This window comes from Aotus nancymaae, unplaced genomic scaffold (genome assembly GCF_030222135.1).
Source record: "Aotus nancymaae isolate 86718 unplaced genomic scaffold, 86718_ANA_hifiasm-v0.15.2.pri h1tg000040l, whole genome shotgun sequence".
Taxonomy (NCBI): Eukaryota; Metazoa; Chordata; class Mammalia; order Primates; family Aotidae; genus Aotus; species Aotus nancymaae.
Window position 1 is genome coordinate 118,407,014 of NW_026988454.1, and position 21,930 is coordinate 118,428,943.

Sequence of the window (21,930 nt, forward strand, 5' to 3'; positions counted from 1 at the left end):
CAGGGGCACCTGGTCACATTTCAGGCTAGGTGCTGAGCACTGAGTCACTGATCTCCTGTGATGGGGCCAATGAGTCAATTAGAGGGAATTCATAGGCCAAACAGGTTCCATCCTCTTTATGACAGCTGTGAGCTCCTTAGTCTGAGAGAGCCGCAAGGAGCCAAGGAGGGCTTCCTGGCACACTTGCCGCTTTCATGTGAATCCAAGAAACTGCCTTCTTCAAAGGGGCCCTGATTGTCACCTTCTCCCACAGCCATTTCCACCCATCATTGTCTAGTATCTTTCATTAGCACATTCCAACCCTCTGCTATTTGGTTTAGAGATGAGTTCCCTGGCTCAGTGGCCTGTCAGAACCTGGAACCAGACGACAATGGAGATAAGAAGGTAGGACAGAACAACCGGGCCAAATTCACTGAAGCTTAAGAAAATCATGTTTAGACTCTGTATTTAAAAATCCAGGCTGGTCCCTTCTATAGCATGAAGGGCAAGTCCATGTTCTTCTCACCAGTGCCCACATAGATGTAGCCATAGTTCTTGGTGCGGGGAGCATGGTAGAAGGTGAGGCCTGGCCAGAGCAGGCTGCGCAGCACCACCAGGGTGTTGCTTCTCTCCATCTGGATACTCCAGGACCCTGGGAGGAGACAGGGAAGAGGTGAGGCCTGGGTGCTCAGGCTCCACTGGGGAAAGACCCTTTAATTCTCCAAGGTACTTTACTCCAATTGCCTTTTAGCCATTATTATTTTTGATTTAAGAGTGTGTCGCCCAGGCTGGAGTACAATGGCGCAATCACAACTCACCGCAGCCTTGACTCGGGCTCAAGTGAGCCTCCCACCTTAGCCTCCAGAGTAGCTGGGCCTATGGGCATGCACCACCACACCCTGCTAGCTTTTTTGATTTTTTGTAGAGATGGAGCCTTACTGTATTGCCCAGGCTGGTCTCAAACTGCTGGGCTCAAGCAATCCTCCCACCTTGGCTGCCCAAAGTGCTGGGATTACAGGTGTGAGCCACCACACCTGGCCCTTTTAGCCATCTCACTACTTATTAAAACCACTTTCAGAGAGAGGGCAAAGGAAATGAAGAGGTGAAACTCGAACCAGTCTGTTTTGTTCCTGTCAGCAAGTCTAGTTAAAGGTTGAGTGGGGGAGGAGGCTGAATCCACAGGCAGAGGGGAGTTGGGCTGGGCCAAGGGAGACACCAGGTCCTCCCACCCTATACCCAGTGCAGTCACCAGTTCTATTGTGGTTTGCCCCTACTTGTCATTTCGCTTTGTCTTTCCCCACCCCCAGAAGCCTCTCCTGAGTTGGATTAGACCAGACCAGGAAAGGAAGGCTCACATAGAAGTTTGGCTAGTTCAGGCCTCCTAGCTCAATGGCCGCTTCTGGCAGCTGGTAAACTGGGAGCCATCCTTGGTGGGAGGGGACTTGGGCTGCCCCTAATGAGCCTTTGTCCTGGGTTCTGCCCTGGTTTTTGCCTCCCCACACAGGAGCAGCCCTGCTAAGGGCTGTCGTGCAGCCATGAAGACTTGGCTGGAAGGGCCTGATTCAGCTCCAGAACTGAGGGAGGGAGCCACAGTGTGGGAGGAAGGAGCCTGGGAAAATCGCCTCTGGATGAAGATCTGGGGCTTCTATTCCCCTGCGCACTGAGGCCTCTCCCGGCCCAGCCGCAGCCCTGTTCCGGGCCCTGCCAGAAAGGCAAATGCTTTGAAAGTTTTGGTGTTGGACCAGCCAGCCATGCACTGAGAGCTGCTCTGAAGCCTTCATCAGCTGCCAGCTCAGCCCGGCTGCTTGGCTCCTGCTGCTCCAGCTTCCCACGGGCCACCTCCAACCATGGTCCACCCTGGTCACTCCACACCCACCAGCCTCACAACTCAGTCCCCACCCACTGGGGGCCACCCTTCAAGAAACCTGATTGCCAAGAACCCCTGATCCTCATGGCAGCTTAGCCCTGCTCAAGGTACAGCCGCCTGCCCAGGTCAAAACCAGAGTTTTCTGGGAGTATATAGTTTGACCGTCCCTGGTCCTGCTCAGGGAGAAGCCAGTCACGAAGCTCACTTTAGCACCAAGTGCCATCACCCATGCAAAGGATAATGAAGTCAGATTCATGGTGCGGACCTGTCAGCTCCCCCAGCCCACACGGTGCCTGCAGGACAACATTAGGAAGAAAGTACACTGCCCCTGAGATGGAGCATTTCCCCTGACTCTTACGACTTTTCTCTGGGTGCTTGAGGTCTTCTGCCTCTCAGGCCTGCCCTCAGAGTTCAAGTGTCCCTAGCCTGGTACTTTTCCTGGTCATGCATCTCCAGAAAACATTGCTTAGGGTTGATGAGGGTGGGGGTCCGACAGGACAAAGTATTCCTACTCCACTGCTTACAGCCTCGGGCAAGAAACGGACCCTGGAAGGTCCCATTCCCTCTCCATCACCCCACCAGCCCAGAGGATCGTCAGGGGGCAGGCTCCATAAGCACACTGTCCCTTGGCCCCTTGAACTAAGACCAGACTGCCTTATCTGTCTTTGCCTTCCCAGGGAGGGCAGCTTATAGCCTGCCTGGGCCAGATGCTGCCCTGGAGAAAATGGAATCCTGGAGTCCTCCAACCTAGACCCTTCTAAGTTCATTGTTGCCAGCACCTTGGCATGCCTGGGCAAGAGCTGGGTCCTGCCCTCACCAGCCTGCCAGCCTAGGCTTTGGCCACCACTTGCCTCCAGTAGATAATGGGGGTGGGGAGCACAGAGTGGGAGGAGCAGTGTTCTTGGGTAAAGTGGCCCAGGCCTATCAGCAGGGGCTCCTACCCAGAGAGCAAGGAGAAACTGGCAGGGAGCTAGAGAAAGACAGCGCCCCTGCCAGGCAGGGGGCAACATCGCGCAGGCAGTAGGGTGCTGGTGGAGTATGGTAGTGGCATGTGAGGGGCCAGCCAGAAAACAGCACTGCCTCCCTCCCTCACATTCCTGTCACACTCCTGTCCTCTCATCGTCCCTGGCTCAGCTGGTCACCCAGGAAACACAGACTCTCAACGTGCCAGGAGTCACGTAGCATCTACCTGAAGAGCCAGGCACTTGCTGTCACCTTCACCCACTTTCTTACTGCAACTGCTGAACAGGCTGAGCCCAGCCAGCTGCTGTCACCGCCTCCAGGACTCACAGAAAAACCCCCTGCAGCCCTGGTGCTGCAGGTTCACAGCCTCTGGTCTCTCCTCTCTCCCCAAATCCCTCCTGCCCTCTAGCAGCCACTCTTCTCCAGAAGCTGTGTTTTGAGAATGTGATGGGTTCAAGTTGTTAAGTCAGGAGGGGGCTCTCCAGGGTTTCCTGGGCCCCCAGGGTCTCACCCACCTTGCTAGTAGGGAAACCTCAGGCTAGGGTGTACTTATTCTAATTACATTCTCCTGCCATCCTGGAAGAAAGGCTGCTCTGGGATTAAGATTGAGGGAGAGTGGGCCAGGCTGGGGACCAGGGCTGTCCAGGGGTAACAGATGGCTTAAACCTTTTCAGATGAGTACCAACAAAATTTTTGTCACACAAAAAAATAGCCATGGGTTTCCAGTGGGAGAAGCACCCACTTCCCCTACAAGGGCCACAAGATAGAATCATGTAATCCTTAGAGGCCTGAGGACAGAGGAAGAGGAGTGAGGCACCCCTGGCTGCCAGTGCCATCAAATTGATGAGCAGTAGAGTCAGGCCCCATGGCCCAGAAGCCTGAACACTTGGTCAGCCAGGCTTCCAAGAAACGGACAGGAAGAGCCACCTGCACACATCCCTAAGGGAAGGCTGACCCTGGGCACCATGTTCCCCCCACCACCACCATGCATGCCTCACTTGCCCCCTCCCCAGTCCTCAGCCACCACCAGCAGCAGCTTTCAAAGGCTGCTTTCCAGGCAGGCAAGCCCCTTGCTGCCCTCTGCTGCCTCAACTAAGCATTGCTGCTGAGAAATTGCTTGGGAAGGAGCCCCAGTCTGACCGCCTGGCAATTCTGAGACATCCACTCCAGCCCACAGTGGAGCAAGGAGAGGAGCCGTGCCCTCAATCCCTCTCGCACTACCTCCCAGGACACCGATGACCCTGCTTGCGAGGCACCTTCTAGTTTACATTTCCCTTTCCCATCCTCTGTTTCATTTGATTTCCCCAAACCTCAAAGGCAAGGGAGGTGTCTGTCTTAGTCCAAGGGCATCACAGGTGCCTGTCGTAGCTGCTCAGTGGCTATTTGCTGATATAGTGGATGATCAGGGAGCATCAAATGGCAGGATACTACCTAGAAATCTAGCCCCCTGACTGGGCGCGGTGGCTCACGCCTGTAATCCCAGCACTTTGGGAGGCAGAGGTGGGCAGATCACCTGAGGTCAGGAGTTTAAGAACAGCCTGGCCAACATGGTGAAACCCCGTCTCTCCTAAAAATACAAAAATTAGTCCGGCGTGGTGGCCTGTGCCTGTAATCCTAGCTACTTGGGAGGCTGAGGCAGGAGAATCACTTGAACCCAGGAGGCGGAGGTTGCAGTGAGCCAAGGTTCCAGCAAGACTCAAAATTATATATATATCCTCCTGACCCACAGCTGCATCTGTGCCACCTGGCTGCAGCCCAAATTTGGAGAACTCTTAGTTATTGCCCTGGATCCAGCAGGAGGATGGTCCTGCTACCCCAGAACCAGCTACCCACTCCCATAGAACATTGCAGATCCCTGGACATGGCATGACAGCTCATGAGGACAATAGTCCTCCCCCTCCTCTCTTCAGCCAAGGCATATCTTATCACTTCAACCAAAGGCCAAGATGCTGAGCCGCTGGCCTACCTCATGGACACAGAAAGCAGGAGTCCCAAGAACAGGGCCAACCTAAACCACACCTGCTCAGAAGCCACATGAAGTCACCCTGAACAATTGCCTCAGACCCTGAAAGGAAACAGTTATCCTCACTGGCCAGAAAACCGCTGCCAAATCCCACCCCTCCAGCCAGTCCTGGTGTACCAAGGAGCTCTTCCTTGGGGTTTTGGCCCCAATTAGCAGCCCAGCCCAGCTCCTGCCTGCCTGGCAGGGGAGCCTTCCAGCAGCTCAGTATGCTCTTTTCCTAACTGATAAGGAAGGGAACTGGGGAGGAAAATCAGAGCTGTCTGCCCTCTGACCATCCACACTTCCACTCCATCACCATGGCTCTCATCAAACCATCAAGAGAAAAAGATGGGCCTAGGCTGGGCACAGTGGCTCACGCCTGTAATCCCAGCACTTTGGGAGGCTGAAGTGGGTGGATCCCTTGAGCTCAGTTGTTCAAGACCAGCCTGGGCAACACAGTGAAACATCATCTCTACAAAAAATACAAAAACTAGTCAGGCATGGTGGTCCATACCTGTAGTCCCTGCTAGTCAGGAGGCTGAGGCAGGAAGATCCCTTGAGATCAGTTCAAGACCAGGCTGGCCAACATGGTGAAAGCTCGTCTCTACTAAAAATACAAAAAATAGCCAGGCATCATGACACATGCCTGTCATCCAGCTACTCAGGAGGCTGAGGCAGGAGGATCACTTGAACCCAGGAGCCAGAGGTTGCAAGTGAGCTGAGATCGCACCACTGCACTCCAGCCTGGGCAACAGAGAAAGACTCTATCTCAAAAAAAAAAAAAAAAGCCAGGCTGGGTGCAGTAGCTCACGCTTGTAATCCCAGCACTTTGGGAGGCCGTGGTGAGTGGATCACCTGAGGTCAGGAGTTCAAGAGCAGCCTGGCCGATTTGGTGAAATGCTGTCTCTACTAAAAATATATTTTTTAAAAAATTAGCCAGGCATGGTTGCAGGCACCTGGAATTCCAGCTACTACGGAGAATCACTTGAACCCGGGAGGTGGAGGTTGCAGTGAGCCGAGATCCTGCCATTGCATTCCAGGCTGGGTGACAAGAGCAAGACTCTGTCTCAAAAAAAAAAAAAAAAAACTTCAGTGAGAAAGTAACTGCAGATGTGGTAGAAATAGCAAAAGAATTAGAATTCAGAAGTGGAGCATGAAGATGTGACTGAATTGCTTTGCAGCAATTCAGATTGCTCTCATGATAAAACTTAAATGGATGAGGGGTTGCTTCTTACAGATGAGCAAAGAAAGTGGTTTCTTAAGATGAAACCCACTCCTAGTGAAGATGCTGTGAACATTGTTGAAATGACAACAAAGGATTAAGAATATTACCTAAGCCAGCGCAATGGCTCACGCCTGTAATCTCAGCACTTTGGGAGGCCCAGGCAGGCAGATCATGAGGTCAAGAGATGGAGATCATCCTGGCCAACATGGTGAAACCTCATCTCTACTAAAGATACAAAAATCAGCTGGGCATGGTGGCACATGCCTGTAGTTGCAGCTACTCAGGAGGCTGACAAAAGAGCAAGACTGTTACAAAAAAAAAAAAAAAAAAACCCTAGGAATACTGGGTGCTGTAGGCTTTTGACCGGGCACAGTAGCTCACGCCTGTAATCCCAGCACTTTGGGAGGCCGAAGCAGGTGGATCACAAGGTCAGGAGTTAAAGACCAGCCTGGCCAAGATGGTGAAATCCCATCTCTACTAAAAATACAAAAATTAGCTGGGCGTGGTGGCAGGCACCTGTAATCCCAGCTACCCAGAAGGTGGAGGGAACTGCTTGAACCTGAGAAGTGGAGGTTGCAGTGAGCCAAGACTGTGTCACTGCACTCCAGCCTGGGTGACAGAGTGAGACTCCATCTCAAAAAGAAACAAAAAAAAAAGAATATTACCTAAACATAGTTGATAAAGCAGCAGTGACAGGGTTTTAGAGGATTAATTCCAATGCTGAAAGAAATTCTACTGTGGGTAAAATGCTATCAAACAGTATTGCATGCCAGATAAATATTTTGTGAAAGGAAGAGTCCACTGATGTGGCAAACTTCATTGTTTTTTTTTTTGTTTTTTTTTTTTGAGACAGAGTCTCACCCTATTGCCCAGGCTGGAGTGCAATGGCATAACAGCTCACCGCAACCTCCGCCTCCTGGGTTCAAGCAATTCTCCTGCCTCAGCCTCCTGAGTAGCTGGGATTACAGGCACCTGCCACCACACCTGGCTAATTTTTGTATTTTTAGTAGAGATGGGGTTTCACCATCTTGGCCAGGCTGATCTTGAACTCCTAATCACATGATCCACCCGCCTCGGCCTCCCAAAGTGCTGGGATTACAGGCGTGAGCCACCACGCCCAGCCCATTGTCTTATTTTGGGAAACTGCCATAGCCACCCCAGCCTTCAGCACTCGCCACCCTGACCAGTCAGCTGTCATCAACATCAAGGCAAGAGCTTCCACCAGCAAAAAGATTAGATGATCATTAGTATTGTTATGAAATAAAGTATTTTTAATTGTTTTTAATGTTTTTAGACATAATGCTATGCTATTGCAAACTTAACAAGCTATACTATAGTATAAACACAACTTTTCAAAAAATGTGTGACTCGCTTTATGCGGTGTTTCCTTTATTGTGGTGGTCAAGAACCACCAAACTTGCAGTATCTCCAAGGTGTGTTTGTTTTTTCTTTTTCTTTCTTTCTTTCTTTTTTTTTTTTTTTTTTGAGGCAGTCTCACTCTGTCACCCAGGCTGGAGTGAAGTGGTGCAGTCCTGGCTCACCGCAACCTCCACCTCCCGAGCTCAAGCAATTCTTCCTACCTCAGCCTCCCGAGTAGCTGGGATTACAGACGTGTGCCACTATACCCAGCTAATTTTTCTATTTTTAGTAGAGATGGGGTTTTGCCATGTTGGCCAGGTTGATCTTGAACTCCAGACCTCCAGTGATCCACCCACCTCGGCCTCCCAAAATGCTGGGATTACAGGCATGAGCCACCACACCCAGCTAGTGTGTTAATTTTCATTTGAATCCTTACGATGTGTTAGGCACTGTTAGAAGCATTTTGTACATGAGTTAACTCATTTAATTTTCACATCCAGGTACTCACCAGGCCTGACCCTGCTTAGCTTCCAAGATCAGATCAGATTAGGCACATTCAGGGTGGTATAGGAGTAGTCCATTTAATTCTCATAACAACCCAATGAGGTAGAAAATATCAATTCTCCCCTTTTAGAAATGAGGAAACTGAGGCACAGGGAAATGGAGGGATTTACATGAAGTCACACAGCTAGTAAGTGGCCAACAGCCTGTCTGATTCCACAGCCCTTACCGTCCCCACCCCCATCCTGAGATCCTGTCTAGCTGGGTCGTTGGCTGCTCTTCAAAAGTGTTTCCTCCTAGAGGTGTGGGTGACTATCGTCCTGTGGTTCCTATTATCGTTTAAACTGTGTTGTTTACTAAACAATACAGTTTATGCCAGAGCCATGGAGTCTAACACTTGAACACTTACTGTGTCCTTGTGTTTAAGTCTCTGAGCCCCTGTGTCTTCATCTGTAAAATGGGGATAAAATAGGCTGGCTGTGAAGATTAAAATGAGATAAGGCATGGCAAGAGCTGAGTACAGTGCCTGGCACACAATAAGCAGTGTCATGTTTCTTTTTTGCTTCTTTTTATTTTTAAGAGACGGAGTCTCGCTCTGTTGCCCAGGCTGGAATGCAGTGGCACAATCCCGACTCACTGCAACATCCGCCTCTCAGGTTCTAGCAATTCTTCTGCCTCAGCCTCCCGAGTAGCTGGGACTACAGGTGTATGCTGCTATGCTGGGCTAATTTTTTGTATTTTAGTAGAGACGAGGTTTCACCATGTGGCCCAGGTTGGTCTTGAACTCCTCAGCTCAGGCAATCCACTCACCTCCCAAAGTTCTAGGATTACTGGCATGAGCCACCGAACCCGGCAGCAGTGTCATGTTTCATGAGTTAGTTGTTATCGTTGTCATTATCATGGCCATCATCATCATTAGATCCCTCTCATTCTCAGGAACACCAAACAAAGGAAGAGAAAGAAGTAGGGCACTGAGTCTGTGCCTTGGGCCTGGCCCCCAGTGGCCTAGAGCCTGGCACCTGAATTAAGTCACAGCATCCAAAGACTCTATGGGAGATGCTCAAGGGAAGGAAATGGGGTCTCAGTGGCCCTGCTAACAACTGCTGGGTTTGTGCCTGGGCCAGGTAGGCCCTACAACACAAGAAGGCCTCTGAAGCTGTATGTTTTCAGATTTTAAACACTTTTCTCCTATGTGTATAGTAGAAAGCAGATGCACAGAACTTGCCTCAGCAGGTGGTTTGCTATTCAGTCAATCAACCCCCACTTACATGTGCCAAGCATTATATCCAATCCCCAAATCCCAGAATCCCAAAAGTAATAGTTGAGATGTAAGTATGGTTAGTATTTTCAGGGATGTTTGGAAGAATATTTCCAACCTGCCTCCATTCAAGATTGCTATGAAAATCAAGAGACACTGAGATACCTCCACTCTGTGAAAGCATATGGAAAACAATCCTACCTTCTGTAATTCAAGAACATTCATCAAGTGTACACTATAAGCTCTAGGCCCTGGGAAAGCCCCACCCTCAAAAACTCATGGTGAACCACCAACTCCCACTAGGCCCTTGGTTCCAGTCTCAAAGGAGAATGGCAGGTGGCATGGCCCACTGCTATGACCTGAGGACAGATCCCATGGCCTCAAGGTAATGGACTATTACCTTTGGGGATATCGTGCTCCAAGGAGTCCATGAAATCCAAGGAGGGGTCCAGGTCAGCCTTCTCAAGCAAGGTCTTATTCTTTAGCTCAACAGGCTCCCTGAAGTGGAAGTAGGAGCTGAGCTTCTTGGCCTCAGACAAGGACAGTCCTAGAAAGAGGTGGCAGGCAGGAAAAGGATGGTTAGCCTAAAACCCCCCAGCCCCCTTTCTCTCTGCATTAGGACCACATGGTGGGGCTTGCAAAAGACCCTGTCAACCACTGACAGACAGCTGAAGGAATACAAGGGATTAGCGTTCCCTCAGTCCAAACTTAGACCAGATCCTGCCATAGAGTCCCCCCCGGACGCAGTGGCTCACACGTGTAATCCCAGCACTTTGGGAGGCCCAGGCAGGTGGATCACCTAAGGTCGGGAGTGCGAAAGCAGCCTGGCCAACATGGCGAAACTCTGTCTCTACTAAAAATACAAAAATTAGCTGGGTGTGGTGGTGGGTGCCTATAATTCCAGCTACTCAGGAGGCTGAGGCAGGAGAATCATTTGAACTCAGGAGGCAGAGGTTGCAGTGAGCCAAGATCGTGCCATCGCACTCCGGCCTGGATGATAAGAGCGAAACTCAAGAAAGAAAGAAGTGGGCCAGGTGCGGTGGCTCATGCCTATAATCCCAGCAGTTTGGGAGGCCAAGGCAGGCAGATCATGAGGTCAGGAGATCAAGAACATCCTGACCAACATGGTGAAACCCCATCTTTGCTAAAAATACAGAAAATTAGCTGGGTGTGGTGGCGCACGCCTGTAGTCCCAGCTACTCGGAAGGCTGAGGCAGGAGAATCTCTTGAACCCAGGAGGCGGAGGTTGCAGTGAGCTGAGATTGCACCACTGCACTCCAGCCTGGGGACAGAGTGAGACTCTGTCAAGGAAGGAAGGGAGGGAGGGAGGGAGGAGGTGAGGGAAGGGAGGGAAAGAGACAGGGGAAAGGGGAGGGGAAAGGGGAGGGGAAAGGGAAGGGGAAAGAGAAGGGAAGGAGAGTAAAGGAGGGGAGGGGAGGGTCCAAGGAGGAGATAGGAGGAAGGAGATAGGAAACAGCAGGTAGCCCAGACCCATGTAAAGCCCTGGGACCAGGGGACTATATGCTCTCCCACTCCTCAGCTGAAGAGAGTCAGGGGCCAGTGACTGGGGAGCCCATACCAACCACCGGGGGCCAGATCACTGGGCACACCTTCCCAGGTGATAAGGTCACAGCTACTCCTTCTTTGATGAAGTGTGCAAGTCCCCCTGCTGGACTCCCAGACATAAGTTCTACTGTCTGGACAAAGATACCCTCCAGACCTTGAGAGGGGCCCCAGAGAACTCACCTTCAAAGGTCCGATTGACATGGGTGGGTCCAAAAGGGGTCTTGAAGAGGGCGCCTCGGGGGATGATGGCCACAGCCTTGTCAATCTGGTCAATGACATACACTAAGCGGGTCTCTTCCTTGATCTGGACCTGAGGAGACAGGAGAGGAGTATCCTGCCAGGGCACTGTGCCCATCCACCCCAGTGCAAGGTCCCTCTGCATGGCCATCTCACCTGCATCACCGCAGTGTAGTGGACACCAGAGCCACACAGATCACGCCGGGCAAGCCCTTGCCTTCCTTCTTATCAAGATGTTCTTCCTTTCTATTTATTTATGTTTTAATTTGTAACACATACAGGTGGTATGATATTCAAAACTAGAAAAATGTAGTCTTTCACCCCAGTCCCTGAGCCCCTAGTTTCCCTAACTGGGGACAACCACCATTGAAGGTTTCTGATGCACTCTTCCAGAGGCATACCATCCTATCAGTGTATTTAAATGTTGCTTATTTTGCCTTTTAAAAATATAAATGTAAAAAAATATATATATATATATAAATGTAATCATGTTCACTGTAGAATATGTGGATAATATAGAAAGACATACCAAAGAGAATTAAAACCACTCAAAATCCTACCTCCTAAAGAGTATCACTGATAACATATTGGTATACTTTCTTTGTGGTTTGTTTTTTTTGTTTGTTTTTTGTTTTTTGTTTTGAGACAGGGTCTCATTCTGTCACCCAGGCCACGTGCAGTGGCACAATCATGGCTCACTGCAGCCTCAACCTCCGAGGCTCAGATGATCCTCCCACCTCAGCCTCCCAAGTAGCTGGGAATGTAAGCACATGTCACCACACCTGGCTAACTTTTTTTTTTTTTAATTTTTTATTTAGTTAGTTTTTGAGACAGAGTCTTGCTCTGTCACCTAGGCTGGAGCGCAGTGCATGATCTTAGCTCACTGCAACCACCACCTCCTAGGTTCAAGTGATTCTCCTGCCTCAGCCTCCTGAGTAGCTGGGACCACAGGCATGCGCCACTGCACCCAGCTAACTTTTGCATTTTTAGTAGAGACAAAGTTTCACCATGTTGGCCAGACTGGTCTTGAACTGACATCAGGTGATCTGTCTGCCTTGGCCTCCCAAAGTACTGGGATTACAGGCGTGAGCCACTTGCCCATTCAATTTTTGTATTTTTGGTAGAGATGGGGTTTCTCCATGTTGCCCAGGCTGGTCTTGAAATCCTGGGCTCAAGCAATCTGCCTGCTTCAGCCTTCAAAGTGCTAGGGTTACAAGGTGAGCCACAGTGCCCAACCCTCTATGCATATATTTAAAGCAAAATTAGAGTCACAGTTTATATTGTTTCATATCCTTCTCTTCAGTTTAACATTATTTCCCAAGCATTTCCCCATATCGTACCCTTTTTACACAGATGATATTTAGTTATAATTACTATCTAGGGCAACCCTGAACAAGAGGATTTCATAGAGATTTTGTGGAAGAGCTTGACAGAGAAAGCATGTCAACTAAGGCCCCTAGAGAGTCACTGGGTCACCTATTTGCCATTGGCTGCCTACTTGAACGATTTACAAAGGAAAGGTAGACACTAAGCTTTAAGTGCTGAGGGTCTTTAATTATGTCACCTCATTTAATCTACACAAGCCTGCAAAGTAAATACAATTATCTCAATTTTACAGAAAAAAAAAAAATAAGCCGGGCACAGTGGCTCATGCCTGTAATCCCAGCACTTTAGGAGGCTGAGGTGGGAGGATTACCTGAGGTCAGGAGTTCAAGACCTGCCTACCCAATATGGCAAAACCCCATCTCTATTAAAAATACAAAAAATTAGCTGGGCGTGGTGACAGGTGCCTATAATCCCAGCTACTCAGGAGGCTGAGGCAGGGAAATCACTTGAACCCAGGAGGCAGAGGTTGCAGTGAGCTGAGATCGTGCCACTGCACTCCAGCCTGGGCAACAAGAACGAAACTCCATCTCAAAATAATAATAATAATAAAACTGAGGCTCAGGAAGATTAAGTTGATCTGGTAGGAGTGGGTGGGGGTTGCAACTGAGGCCTCACAGACCTAGACTCAGACTTTTGCCATTACCCAGGTTCAAGTGCAGCGGCTGGGCTTTAAATTCTGGGATTGTATAGTTTCAAATCTTGAGCTCCTTACTTGTTAACCTAGCAAGTCTATTTCCAGGACCTGACCTTCCCAAGAATTACACACAATAGAAATGATGTTTTGTTTTTTTTTAAATTTCTCTTTTAGTTTCAGATTCTGCAGAAGGAAATGATGTCTATATGGTCATTTATTATGGTAATGTTTGTTAGAACTAAAACTTGGAAACCAGCTGGATGAGATGGCTCATGCCTGCAATCCCAGCACTTTGGGAGGCTGAGGTGGGAGGATCGCCTGAAGCCAGGAGTTCAAGACCAGCCTGGGCAACATAGCAAGACCCCATTTCTATCAAAAAATACTAAAAATTAGCCAGGTGTGGTAGTATGCACCTATAGTCCCAGCTCCTTGAGAGGCTGAGCTAGAGGATCACTTGAGCCCAGGGGATGGAGGCTGCAGTGAGCCACAATCATGGCATTGCACTCCAGCCTGGACAACAGACTGAGACTCTGTCTCAAAAACAAATAAAAACAAAATAAAACTTGGAAACCTATATTTTCATGAATAAGATACTGGGTAAATTATGGTACATTCCCACAATGGAGGAGGAGGAGGAGGAGGAAGAGGAGAACGAAGGAGGAAGGAGAAAGGCAGAAGAAGGAAGAAGAAGAAGAAAGAATGGAGTTGGGCACAGTGGCTCACATGTGTAAAAACAACACTTTGGGAGGCTGAGGCAGGTGGATGACCTGAGATAGGGAGATCGAGACCAGTTTGGCCAATATGGTGAAACCCTGTCTCTACTAAAAATACAAAAAATTAGCCGGGCATGGTGGCAGGCACCTGTAATCCCAGCTACTTGGGAGGCTGAGGCAGGAGAATCATTTGAACTTGGTAGGTGGAGGTTGCAGTGAGCCAAGATGACCCCCTTGCACTACAGCCTGGGCACGACAGCAAGACTCGGCCTCAAAAAAAAAAAAGAATGGGAAGGCTCTTTAAGGCACTGATATAGAAAGAGCTCCAAAATATATTGTTAATTGAAAAAAGCAAGGTTCAGAACCATGTGTAAAACATACTACTATTTATTTTGTTTTGTTTCTTAAGATAAAAAAAGAATATGTGTAGGTATGGTGTTTGTTGAGGCGTATACTTGCATGAAATGTCTCCAGAAGCAGCATCTAGAAATTTAATGTGAACTCAGGCCAGGAGCGGTGGCTCAAGCATGTAATCCCAGCACTTTGGGAGGCTGAGGTGGGTGGATCATCTGAGGTCAGGAGTTTGAGACCAGCCTGATCAACATGGAAAAACCCCGTCTCTACTAAAAATACAAAATTAGCTAGGCGTGGTGGCATATGCCTGTAATCTCAGCTACTCAGGAGGCTGAGACAGGAGAATCACTTGAACCCAGGAGGTCGAAGTTGCAGTGAGCCAAGATTGCACCACTGCACTCCTACCTGGGCAACAAGAATGAAACTTTATCTCAAAAATAAAATAAAATTTTATGTGAATTCAAATGACCAGGGGATTTTTTAAAAGGCAGATGCCTGATGCTGGGGCCCAAGATTCTATATTTCTAACTCCTAGGACATGATAAAGCTTCTGATCCAGACTCTACTTTGAGCAGAAAAATTTAGATGCACACATACACGTATGTACACACACATGCACATGCAAAATAGTAAATGTCAGGCTGGCATGGTGGCTCACACCTGTAATCCCAACACTTTCGGAGGCCAAGGCAGGCGGATCACCTGAGGACAGGAGTTCAAGACCAGCCCTGGCCAACATGGTAAAACCCATCTCTACTAAAAATACATAAGTTAGCTGGGTGTGGTGTCAGGTGCCTATAATGCCAGCTACTCCGAAGGCTGAGGCACGAGAATCGCTTGAACCTGGTAGGCAGAGGTTGCAGTGAGCCGAGATGGCGCCACTGCACTCCAGCCTGAGCAACACAGCAAGACTCTGTCTCAAAAAAAAAAAAGTTAATGTCCCCTAAAACAGAGGACCTATGTGACTGGTGGACAGACATAGGAGGAAACTTTACAATATTCTTTTTTATACCTTTGAATTTTGAACATCTGACATACTGTTTTGTGAAATGAAAACTGATACTAAAATATGAGAGTCTGTGCACATTCCCTGACCCTGGAGTATAGCACAGAGCACCACCTCTTTCCAGTCCTCACCCCAGAACCTACCCACCACCTTTATCCAGTTGCTTAGGAGCTAGCTGTGTGGCTTTGGGCATGTCACTTAACCTCTCTAAACTGGCAGGAGAATGTCCTCTTCTCTACAACATGGAAAGTAATGTACCAACTCCATAGGGTTTTAAGGATGAAAACGGATGATACAAACCCAGTAGCATGGTGCCTAGCACACCCAGATACTCAATAACCAAGGTGGCACAAAGGTAATAATAACATCAGTCGCCAGGCATGGTGGCTCACGCCTGTACTCCCAGCTACTTGGGAAGCTGAGGCAGAAGGATGATTTGAGCCCAGGAGTTTGAGACCAGCCTGAGTAACAGTGAGATTCCTGTCTCAAAAAAAAAAAGGAGATAATGATGGTACCTGTTGCCATAGTTTGGACTGAGCTGGGTTTTGGATGAGCCCAGGCCCTCTTTTAGGCCCTTGTCCTTCCCTCCTCTTCACTCACCACTACTTCTTCTTCAAAGACCTTTTCGCCTTCATTCACCTTCTGCAGCTCAATGTGTTCATACTCGTGTGATGGGTCCCCCATGAAGCGGCCCTTCACCACAGACGACTGCGCCACCATCTCCTCTGTGGCAGGGGGCAAGAGGCTCCACTCTGTGCAATTCAGGCTGCCAACAATATTCACATCACCCCTGGATTCCAACTCCCTGCTCACCCAGTCTTCCTACTATCTTCCCTTCTCTCTAGTGGGTTAGGCCCAGGAAAAGCTGTTGAAATTGCGATCTTTTCTCCCAATGCTGTAGTGAGATCTTTAGAAGCCCCAAGTGCCAACAGGGCGTGGTGGCTCACGCCTGTAATCCCAGCACTTTGGAAGGTGCAGGCAGGCAGATCGCTTAAGGTCAGGATTTCGAGACCAGCCTGGCCAACATGGTGAAACCCCATCTCTACTAAAAATACAAAAAATAGCGGGGCATGGTGTTATGTGCCTGTAGTCCCAGCTACTCAGGAGGCTGAGGCAGGAGAATCACTTGAACCTGGGAGGTGGAAGTTGCAGTGAGCTAAGGACGCACCACTGCACTCCAGCCTGGGTGACAGAGCAAGACTTTGACTCAAAAACAAACAAAGAAAAGCTCCAAGTGCCAATAGTGAACCCACCCTCATATGTATAAGCAGATTCAATTTCATTCATTCCATGTATGCTGAAATTAAATGAGTCTCTTCCTAGATATCCAGACTGAAATTCCAGATGAGTTCCTGATAGCTGAACTTTCTTTGGTTATGGGGACCCATGTTTTGGTGGGCCCTAAATTCATGCTCAGCTTGCCCACTGAATCAATAGCACAACCATTTCCTCCTATTTCTCAGGAATGCCAGGCCTACGCTCAAGGACTTCTCATTTGAGGTCTTCAGGAGCACTCACCAGGCCCACCCGCTCCCTTCTTTCTTACTTCCTGCTGCTGGGAGAGGAGGTCCTTCCCATTCCTCTCAAATACACCCTGGGCCTGGGTCCCCAGCCTGGTCTCTGCTCATCCTGCTGCCCTTCACTCTCCACCAATTCCCCTCAATATAAAAACTGCTCAGCCTACTAAAACAGCAGCCATCCAAATCCACGACGTTCTAGAAAACACTGTTCCTGTCCTTCCCTCCCTTATCCCCAACTCTCAACAATAATCTCAGAACAATTGCCCTGTGGGCACCTTTCCTCCCCCTCCTTTTCACTCTTCAGCCCACTGCACTGTGATTTCTGCCCCCGCCACTTCAAGAAACTGCTTGGGAGAAGGCCATGACATCTAACAGCCAACAAATGCATCTCCAGTTCTATTTCCTCTGACATCTCCCTTTCCTCTCCTCCAGGGCCTCAGGCATTTCCAGGGACCTATTCTCACCCGTCTTTTCTTTCTGCAGTCTTATCCACCTGCCTTCGAGAGCCCCAGCTACTGCCTAGTCAGTACCCAGAATCCAACCACTTCCCACCACTTCCACTGCTCCCACCCTGGCCCAAGCCACCTACTACCTAGATATTGCTATAGACTTTTAACTAGTCTCCCTGCCTCCACATCTATTTCCCCTTCGGACTAGTCCCCACCCAACTGTTCACACCTAAGCCAGATCATATCACTCCTCTGTGGAACCTTCCAATGGCTTCCCATTAAGCCAAGTCTTGCAATGCCCCACAAGGCCCTGCATGATGGCTTCCCACCCCTCACCTCTCTGACCTTGTGTCCTACAACACTCCCCTCTCTCATTTCTCTCTAGCCACACTAGTCTCCATGGGGTTCCATAAACACACTAAGCACACACCGGCCTCAGGGCCTTTGCACTTGCCTAGAATTCTCTTCCCTCAGATATTTACATAGCTCATGCTCTCAGTCACTTCAGGTGTCTTCTCAAATGTGACCTTATCAAAGAGGCTATCCCTGATCCACCTATTTAAAATAGTACCCCATCCTGTATTCTCTATCCCCCTTAGCTTTGAACATCATCTGACATGTAATAGGTGTGTGTGTTTAGCTGTTGTCTATCTCCCCTTCTCTGCCCCCTAAACACACACTACAATGTAAGCTCCATGAAGACAAGGACTTCATTTACCACTGAACTCCTGGTGTCTCAATCAATACCTAGCACATGGTAGTACATAGTAGGTGCTCAGCAAATGCTTATAGAATGAAATAAATCACAAATCTCTATCTTCAGTTCAACTTTTTCTTCTGTATTCCAAATGCCTTCTTAACACCTTATAACTCAGGCACCTCACACCCAATTCACTATGTCTTCCCTAGTCCTGCCCCTGAATTCTCTCCTGAGTGGTGCTAGTACTTACTTACTCAGCAGTCTAAGCTAGAAGGAGGACTCAGCCTTGACCTCTTCTTTACAACCATCCTCCTTCAATCAGTCACATGTACTGACAATTCTAGCACTTAAATCTTTCCAACCCATCCCCTCCTCTGCATTCCCTCAGCTACCTCTTCCTTTCAGGGTTCATTCATATAAACACTACAATGGACTCCTAACCACAGTGCTCACCACACTTTCAGGCCATTCTGCCCTCTGTGATCTGAGCAGGCTCTTCTTGCAAGCCCCTCAGTAGTTCCCCATGACCTATGAACAAAGTTCCATATCCTTTTGCCTCACGAACCAGTTCTACACAACATTGTACTCCTGTTCTCCCAAACACTCTGAGCCTTCCCCAGCCAACAAAAGTTTGTCTAACTGTTCCCTCTAACTGGTATGCCTTGCCCCAAAACCTGCCTGTAGTATACCTGCTCATCTTTCAATCTTTCAGAACTTAATGCAAGTTACTCCCTTGGTTATCTTATTTAGTTTTTCTCTAGAATGCCCACCTTGGTCTCCCTTTGTGTACATCTCTAATTTTAACACATCGTGCTGGAATTGCTGATTGACTCATCAGTTTTCCTCCCTAGGACATGAATAACTCGGAGACAGACGTGCAGTGCCATCTTAGCAACCAAGTTTAGCACAGGGTACACCCAATCAATGTTGGATTGATACATGGATAGATGAATGAAGTCTCCAGCTACCTGCAGCCTAGGTGAACTGCTTTATTTTACTGATGTATTTTTTGAGATGGAGTTTCACTCTTGTTGCCCAGGCTGGAGTGCAATGGCGAAATCTCGGCTCACTGCAGCTTCTACCTCCCGAGTTCAAGAGATTCTCCTGCCTCAGCCTTCCAAGTAGCTGGGATTGCAGTTGTCTGCCACCATGCCCAGCTAATTTTTTGTATTTTTAGTAGAAACAGGTTTCACCATATTAGCTGACTAACATGGTCTCAAACTCCTGACCTTAGGTGATCCACCCACCTCAGCCTATTAAAGTGCTGGGATTACAAGTATGAGTCAATGTGCTGACATTTTAATTTTTGAAGTTTATTTATTTATTTATTTTGAGACACAGAGTGTCGCTCTGTTGCCCAGGCTGAACTGTAGTGGCTCAATCTTGGCTCACTGCAAACTCCACCTCCCGGGTTCAAGCAATTCTCCTGCCCCAGCCTCGAGAGTAGCTGGGACCACAGGCGCCGCCACCATGCCTGGCTAATTTTTGTATTTTTAATAGAAATGGGGTTTCACTGTGTTAGCCAGGATGGTCTCGATCTCCTGACCTTGTGATCCGCGCCCCGCCCAGCCCCTCGAAGTGCTGGGATTACAGGCGTGAGCCACCAAGCCTGGCCTTTTTTTTTTTTTTTTTTTTTTTTTATAGTGATGAGGTCTTGTTATATGGCCCAGGCTGGCAGAATGGACTGCTTTGTAAGGTAGTAAGTTCCCCTATAGTCAAAAAGAGGCTGGCCGGGCGTAGTGGCTCACGTCTGTAATCCCAGCACTTTGGGAGGCTGAGGCAGGTGGATTACTTGAGGCAGGAGTTTGAGAACAGCCGGGGCAGCATGGTGAAACCCTGTCTCTACTAAAAATACAAAAATTAAAATAAATAAATAGCCCGGCGCGTTGGCTCACGCCTGTAATCCCCGCACTTTGGGAGGCTGAGGCGGGCGGATCATGAGGTCAGGAGTTCGAGACCAGCCTGGCCAACATTGTGAAACCCCCGTCTCTACTAAAGATACAAAAAATTAGCGGACGTGGTGGCGCGCGTCTGTAATCCCAACTACTCAGGAGGCTGAGGCAGGAGATTCGCTTGAACCCGGGAGGTTACAGTGAACCAAGATTGCGCCACTGCACTCCAGCCTGGGTGACAGAGAGAGACTCTGAAGAAAAGAGGAGGGGAGGGGAGGGGAGAGAGAGGCTGGATGGTCTTGTATGGTAGCGACCAGGGAATTTTCCCCAGCTCCCTCCCCATTCTGCTTTCGTTCTCTACTTCCAAAAGTGCCTCCAGCTGCAGAGCAGACACCTCCATCAAAGAGCACCACCCACTCCTTCGGGCGTCTGACCCTTCTCCAAACCGAGCGAGGCCCAACACTTGGCTGGCACCTGTCTTCTTCTCCAGGTCCGCGTTTTCCAGAAACCTTCCCACTGCTTCACCTGCGTTCTTGACCCTACCTCTCTTGTGTAAACCATCCGCATCCAAGTTTCTCTTGGCCTCTTCAGGCGGAAAACAGGTCTTCGCAGGGCCCCTCCCTCCGGGACCTCGCCCGTCCGTTGCCGCGCCCCCTCAGGCTCCTCCCCAGCCTCAGATTCCGAGACATCCCAATCCCCGCCCTTTTCCTCAACCACCCCTCGACCGTCCCCACCCAGGCCCGCCCCTCTGGCCCTGCCCATTCCACTCACCTCAGGTCCCGCCCACCCCTCCCTTGGCCCTATGGGCCCCGCCCCTTTCGATTGCTACGACCCGCCCACTCCCCCGTTTCTCCAGGTAGCCACTCTCTGGGGTCCGGCAGCGGCCACGCACCAAGGGCCTCCTCACCTGTAGAGCGTCTTGCGCGGTGCGAGCTGGTCCTCACTCAGGCCCTGCGCGATGTAGTAATCGGCGACCAGGCCAAGAATGCGGCCCCAGAAGAGAACCCGATCGTAGCGGTAGTCGCGCTTAACCAGCGTAAGGGACGTGAGCAGCGAGGCCCGACGGTCCGGGCTGAGGCCCTGCCCACTGCCGGACGCCAGCTCCAGGGATAGCAGGAGGCTCTCGGCGTCCATCAGGCTTACGGCTCTGCTCAACGCCCGTCGGGTTGCTAGGAGAAGCCGTCTCCATGGAGACCTGAAGCTCCGCCCTTCCGCCTAGCAGGAAGCTAGGTTCCACCCACCCTACCACCTACCGCCTACCGCCCAGCCCTCCTCCCCACGGAGCCCTAACGTAAGGCCTGGGCAAACATCAGACCCCCTCCCTTTTCCTTTCCGGAGTTTGAGATGGGATGTCTTCAGTTGTCACGGCCACAGCATGGCTTCCCCTACTGCAGTTAGGCTACAATGTGGGGTTGGAGGTCCCAACCCAGCCTTTTTCAATGGCCCTCCCTGAGCCCTTTCACATAGTTGACATTTAGAGTCTATTCCGTATATGCACCTGGGGTCTGGAAAGAAAAACAATACAAACCCCCAAAGCTGACACTAACTGTACTATTTCACCCCTGTCATGTCACTTCTTGACCTCAGAAAGATCTGTGAAGAAAAGAATTTGAGATTCCTCCTGGCTCTAATTAAGATTCTGACAACTCCACTGCCTCCACCCCCACCCCATCCCAAGCCAGGTCTTACAGAATGAGGTCCATCCATTCTCTTCCATCTTCACCAGCCGCTTTTTTATCTACCCTATTCTAAAGGACAAATGAAGATCTAGGCAACGGGGCAAGGTATACGATAACACCTTCCAAAAGGAAGGTGAGGAGAGAGATACAAAAAGGGTAACATTTACAGACTACACCTTCTCATCAACTGCCACCCACAACTGTTGTTTTTAGATCCAAATGGTAGCAAGATATGAAAGACCAGAACCTCACTGCAGCTGGAGCTCTTCACTCCCTGCGCTAGACCACTTCTTCACATTCACTTCTTGAGTCCCCAGCCAAGGACAAACATAAACAGGTTCCTCAGCAAGCTTGTTGCCACGGAAGGAGATGGGGTTTACTGTTAATGTTGCTAATTGATATTTTCATTTCTGGATTCCTTTGAAGAGCACTCATGAAATCAGAATGACCCAGGCCCCAGTAGATAAATAAGTGTCTAAATTACCCAGATACTTTAATTATCTGGGCATTGTTGGTTTTGGGGGGTTGTTTGTCTTGACAAGATCTCACTTTGACACCCAGGCTGGAATGTAGTGGTGTGTGATCTTGGCTCACTGCAGCCTAGACTTCCTGGGCTCAAGCGATCTTCCCACCTCAGCCT

At 49.4% G+C, this 21,930-nt stretch overlaps 1 protein-coding gene across 1 annotated transcript; it reads right to left on the bottom strand.

The window, feature by feature from the left end:
• Positions 1 to 94: 94 nt before the first annotated feature.
• On the bottom strand, positions 95 to 20,810 carry RSPH9 (radial spoke head component 9). The gene is made up of 5 exons (XM_012448739.2): positions 20,519 to 20,810; positions 15,651 to 15,816; positions 10,901 to 11,030; positions 9,555 to 9,701; positions 95 to 631 (listed from the first exon to the last, which is right to left on the bottom strand). The coding sequence occupies exons 1-5, from the start codon at positions 20,743 to 20,745 to the stop codon at positions 471 to 473; spliced, it is 831 nt and encodes a 276-aa protein (XP_012304162.1). The 5' UTR covers positions 20,746 to 20,810; the 3' UTR covers positions 95 to 470.
• Between the last annotated feature and the right edge of the window lie 1,120 nt (positions 20,811 to 21,930).

What these genes read in the sequence shown, in the direction of transcription:
- RSPH9 (XM_012448739.2), bottom strand. Translation starts at nt 20,745, where the DNA reads ATGGACGCCGAGAGCCTCCTGCTATCCCTGGAGCTGGCGTCCGGCAGT. An exon ending in TGTCAATCGGACCTTTGAAG is followed by an intron (nt 9,702 to 10,900) that starts GTGAGTTCTCTG and finishes ACCTCTTTCTAG; the next exon opens with GACTGTCCTTGTCTGAGGCC. An exon ending in GGAGCACGATATCCCCAAAG is followed by an intron (nt 632 to 9,554) that starts GTAATAGTCCAT and finishes GTCTCCTCCCAG; the next exon opens with GGTCCTGGAGTATCCAGATG.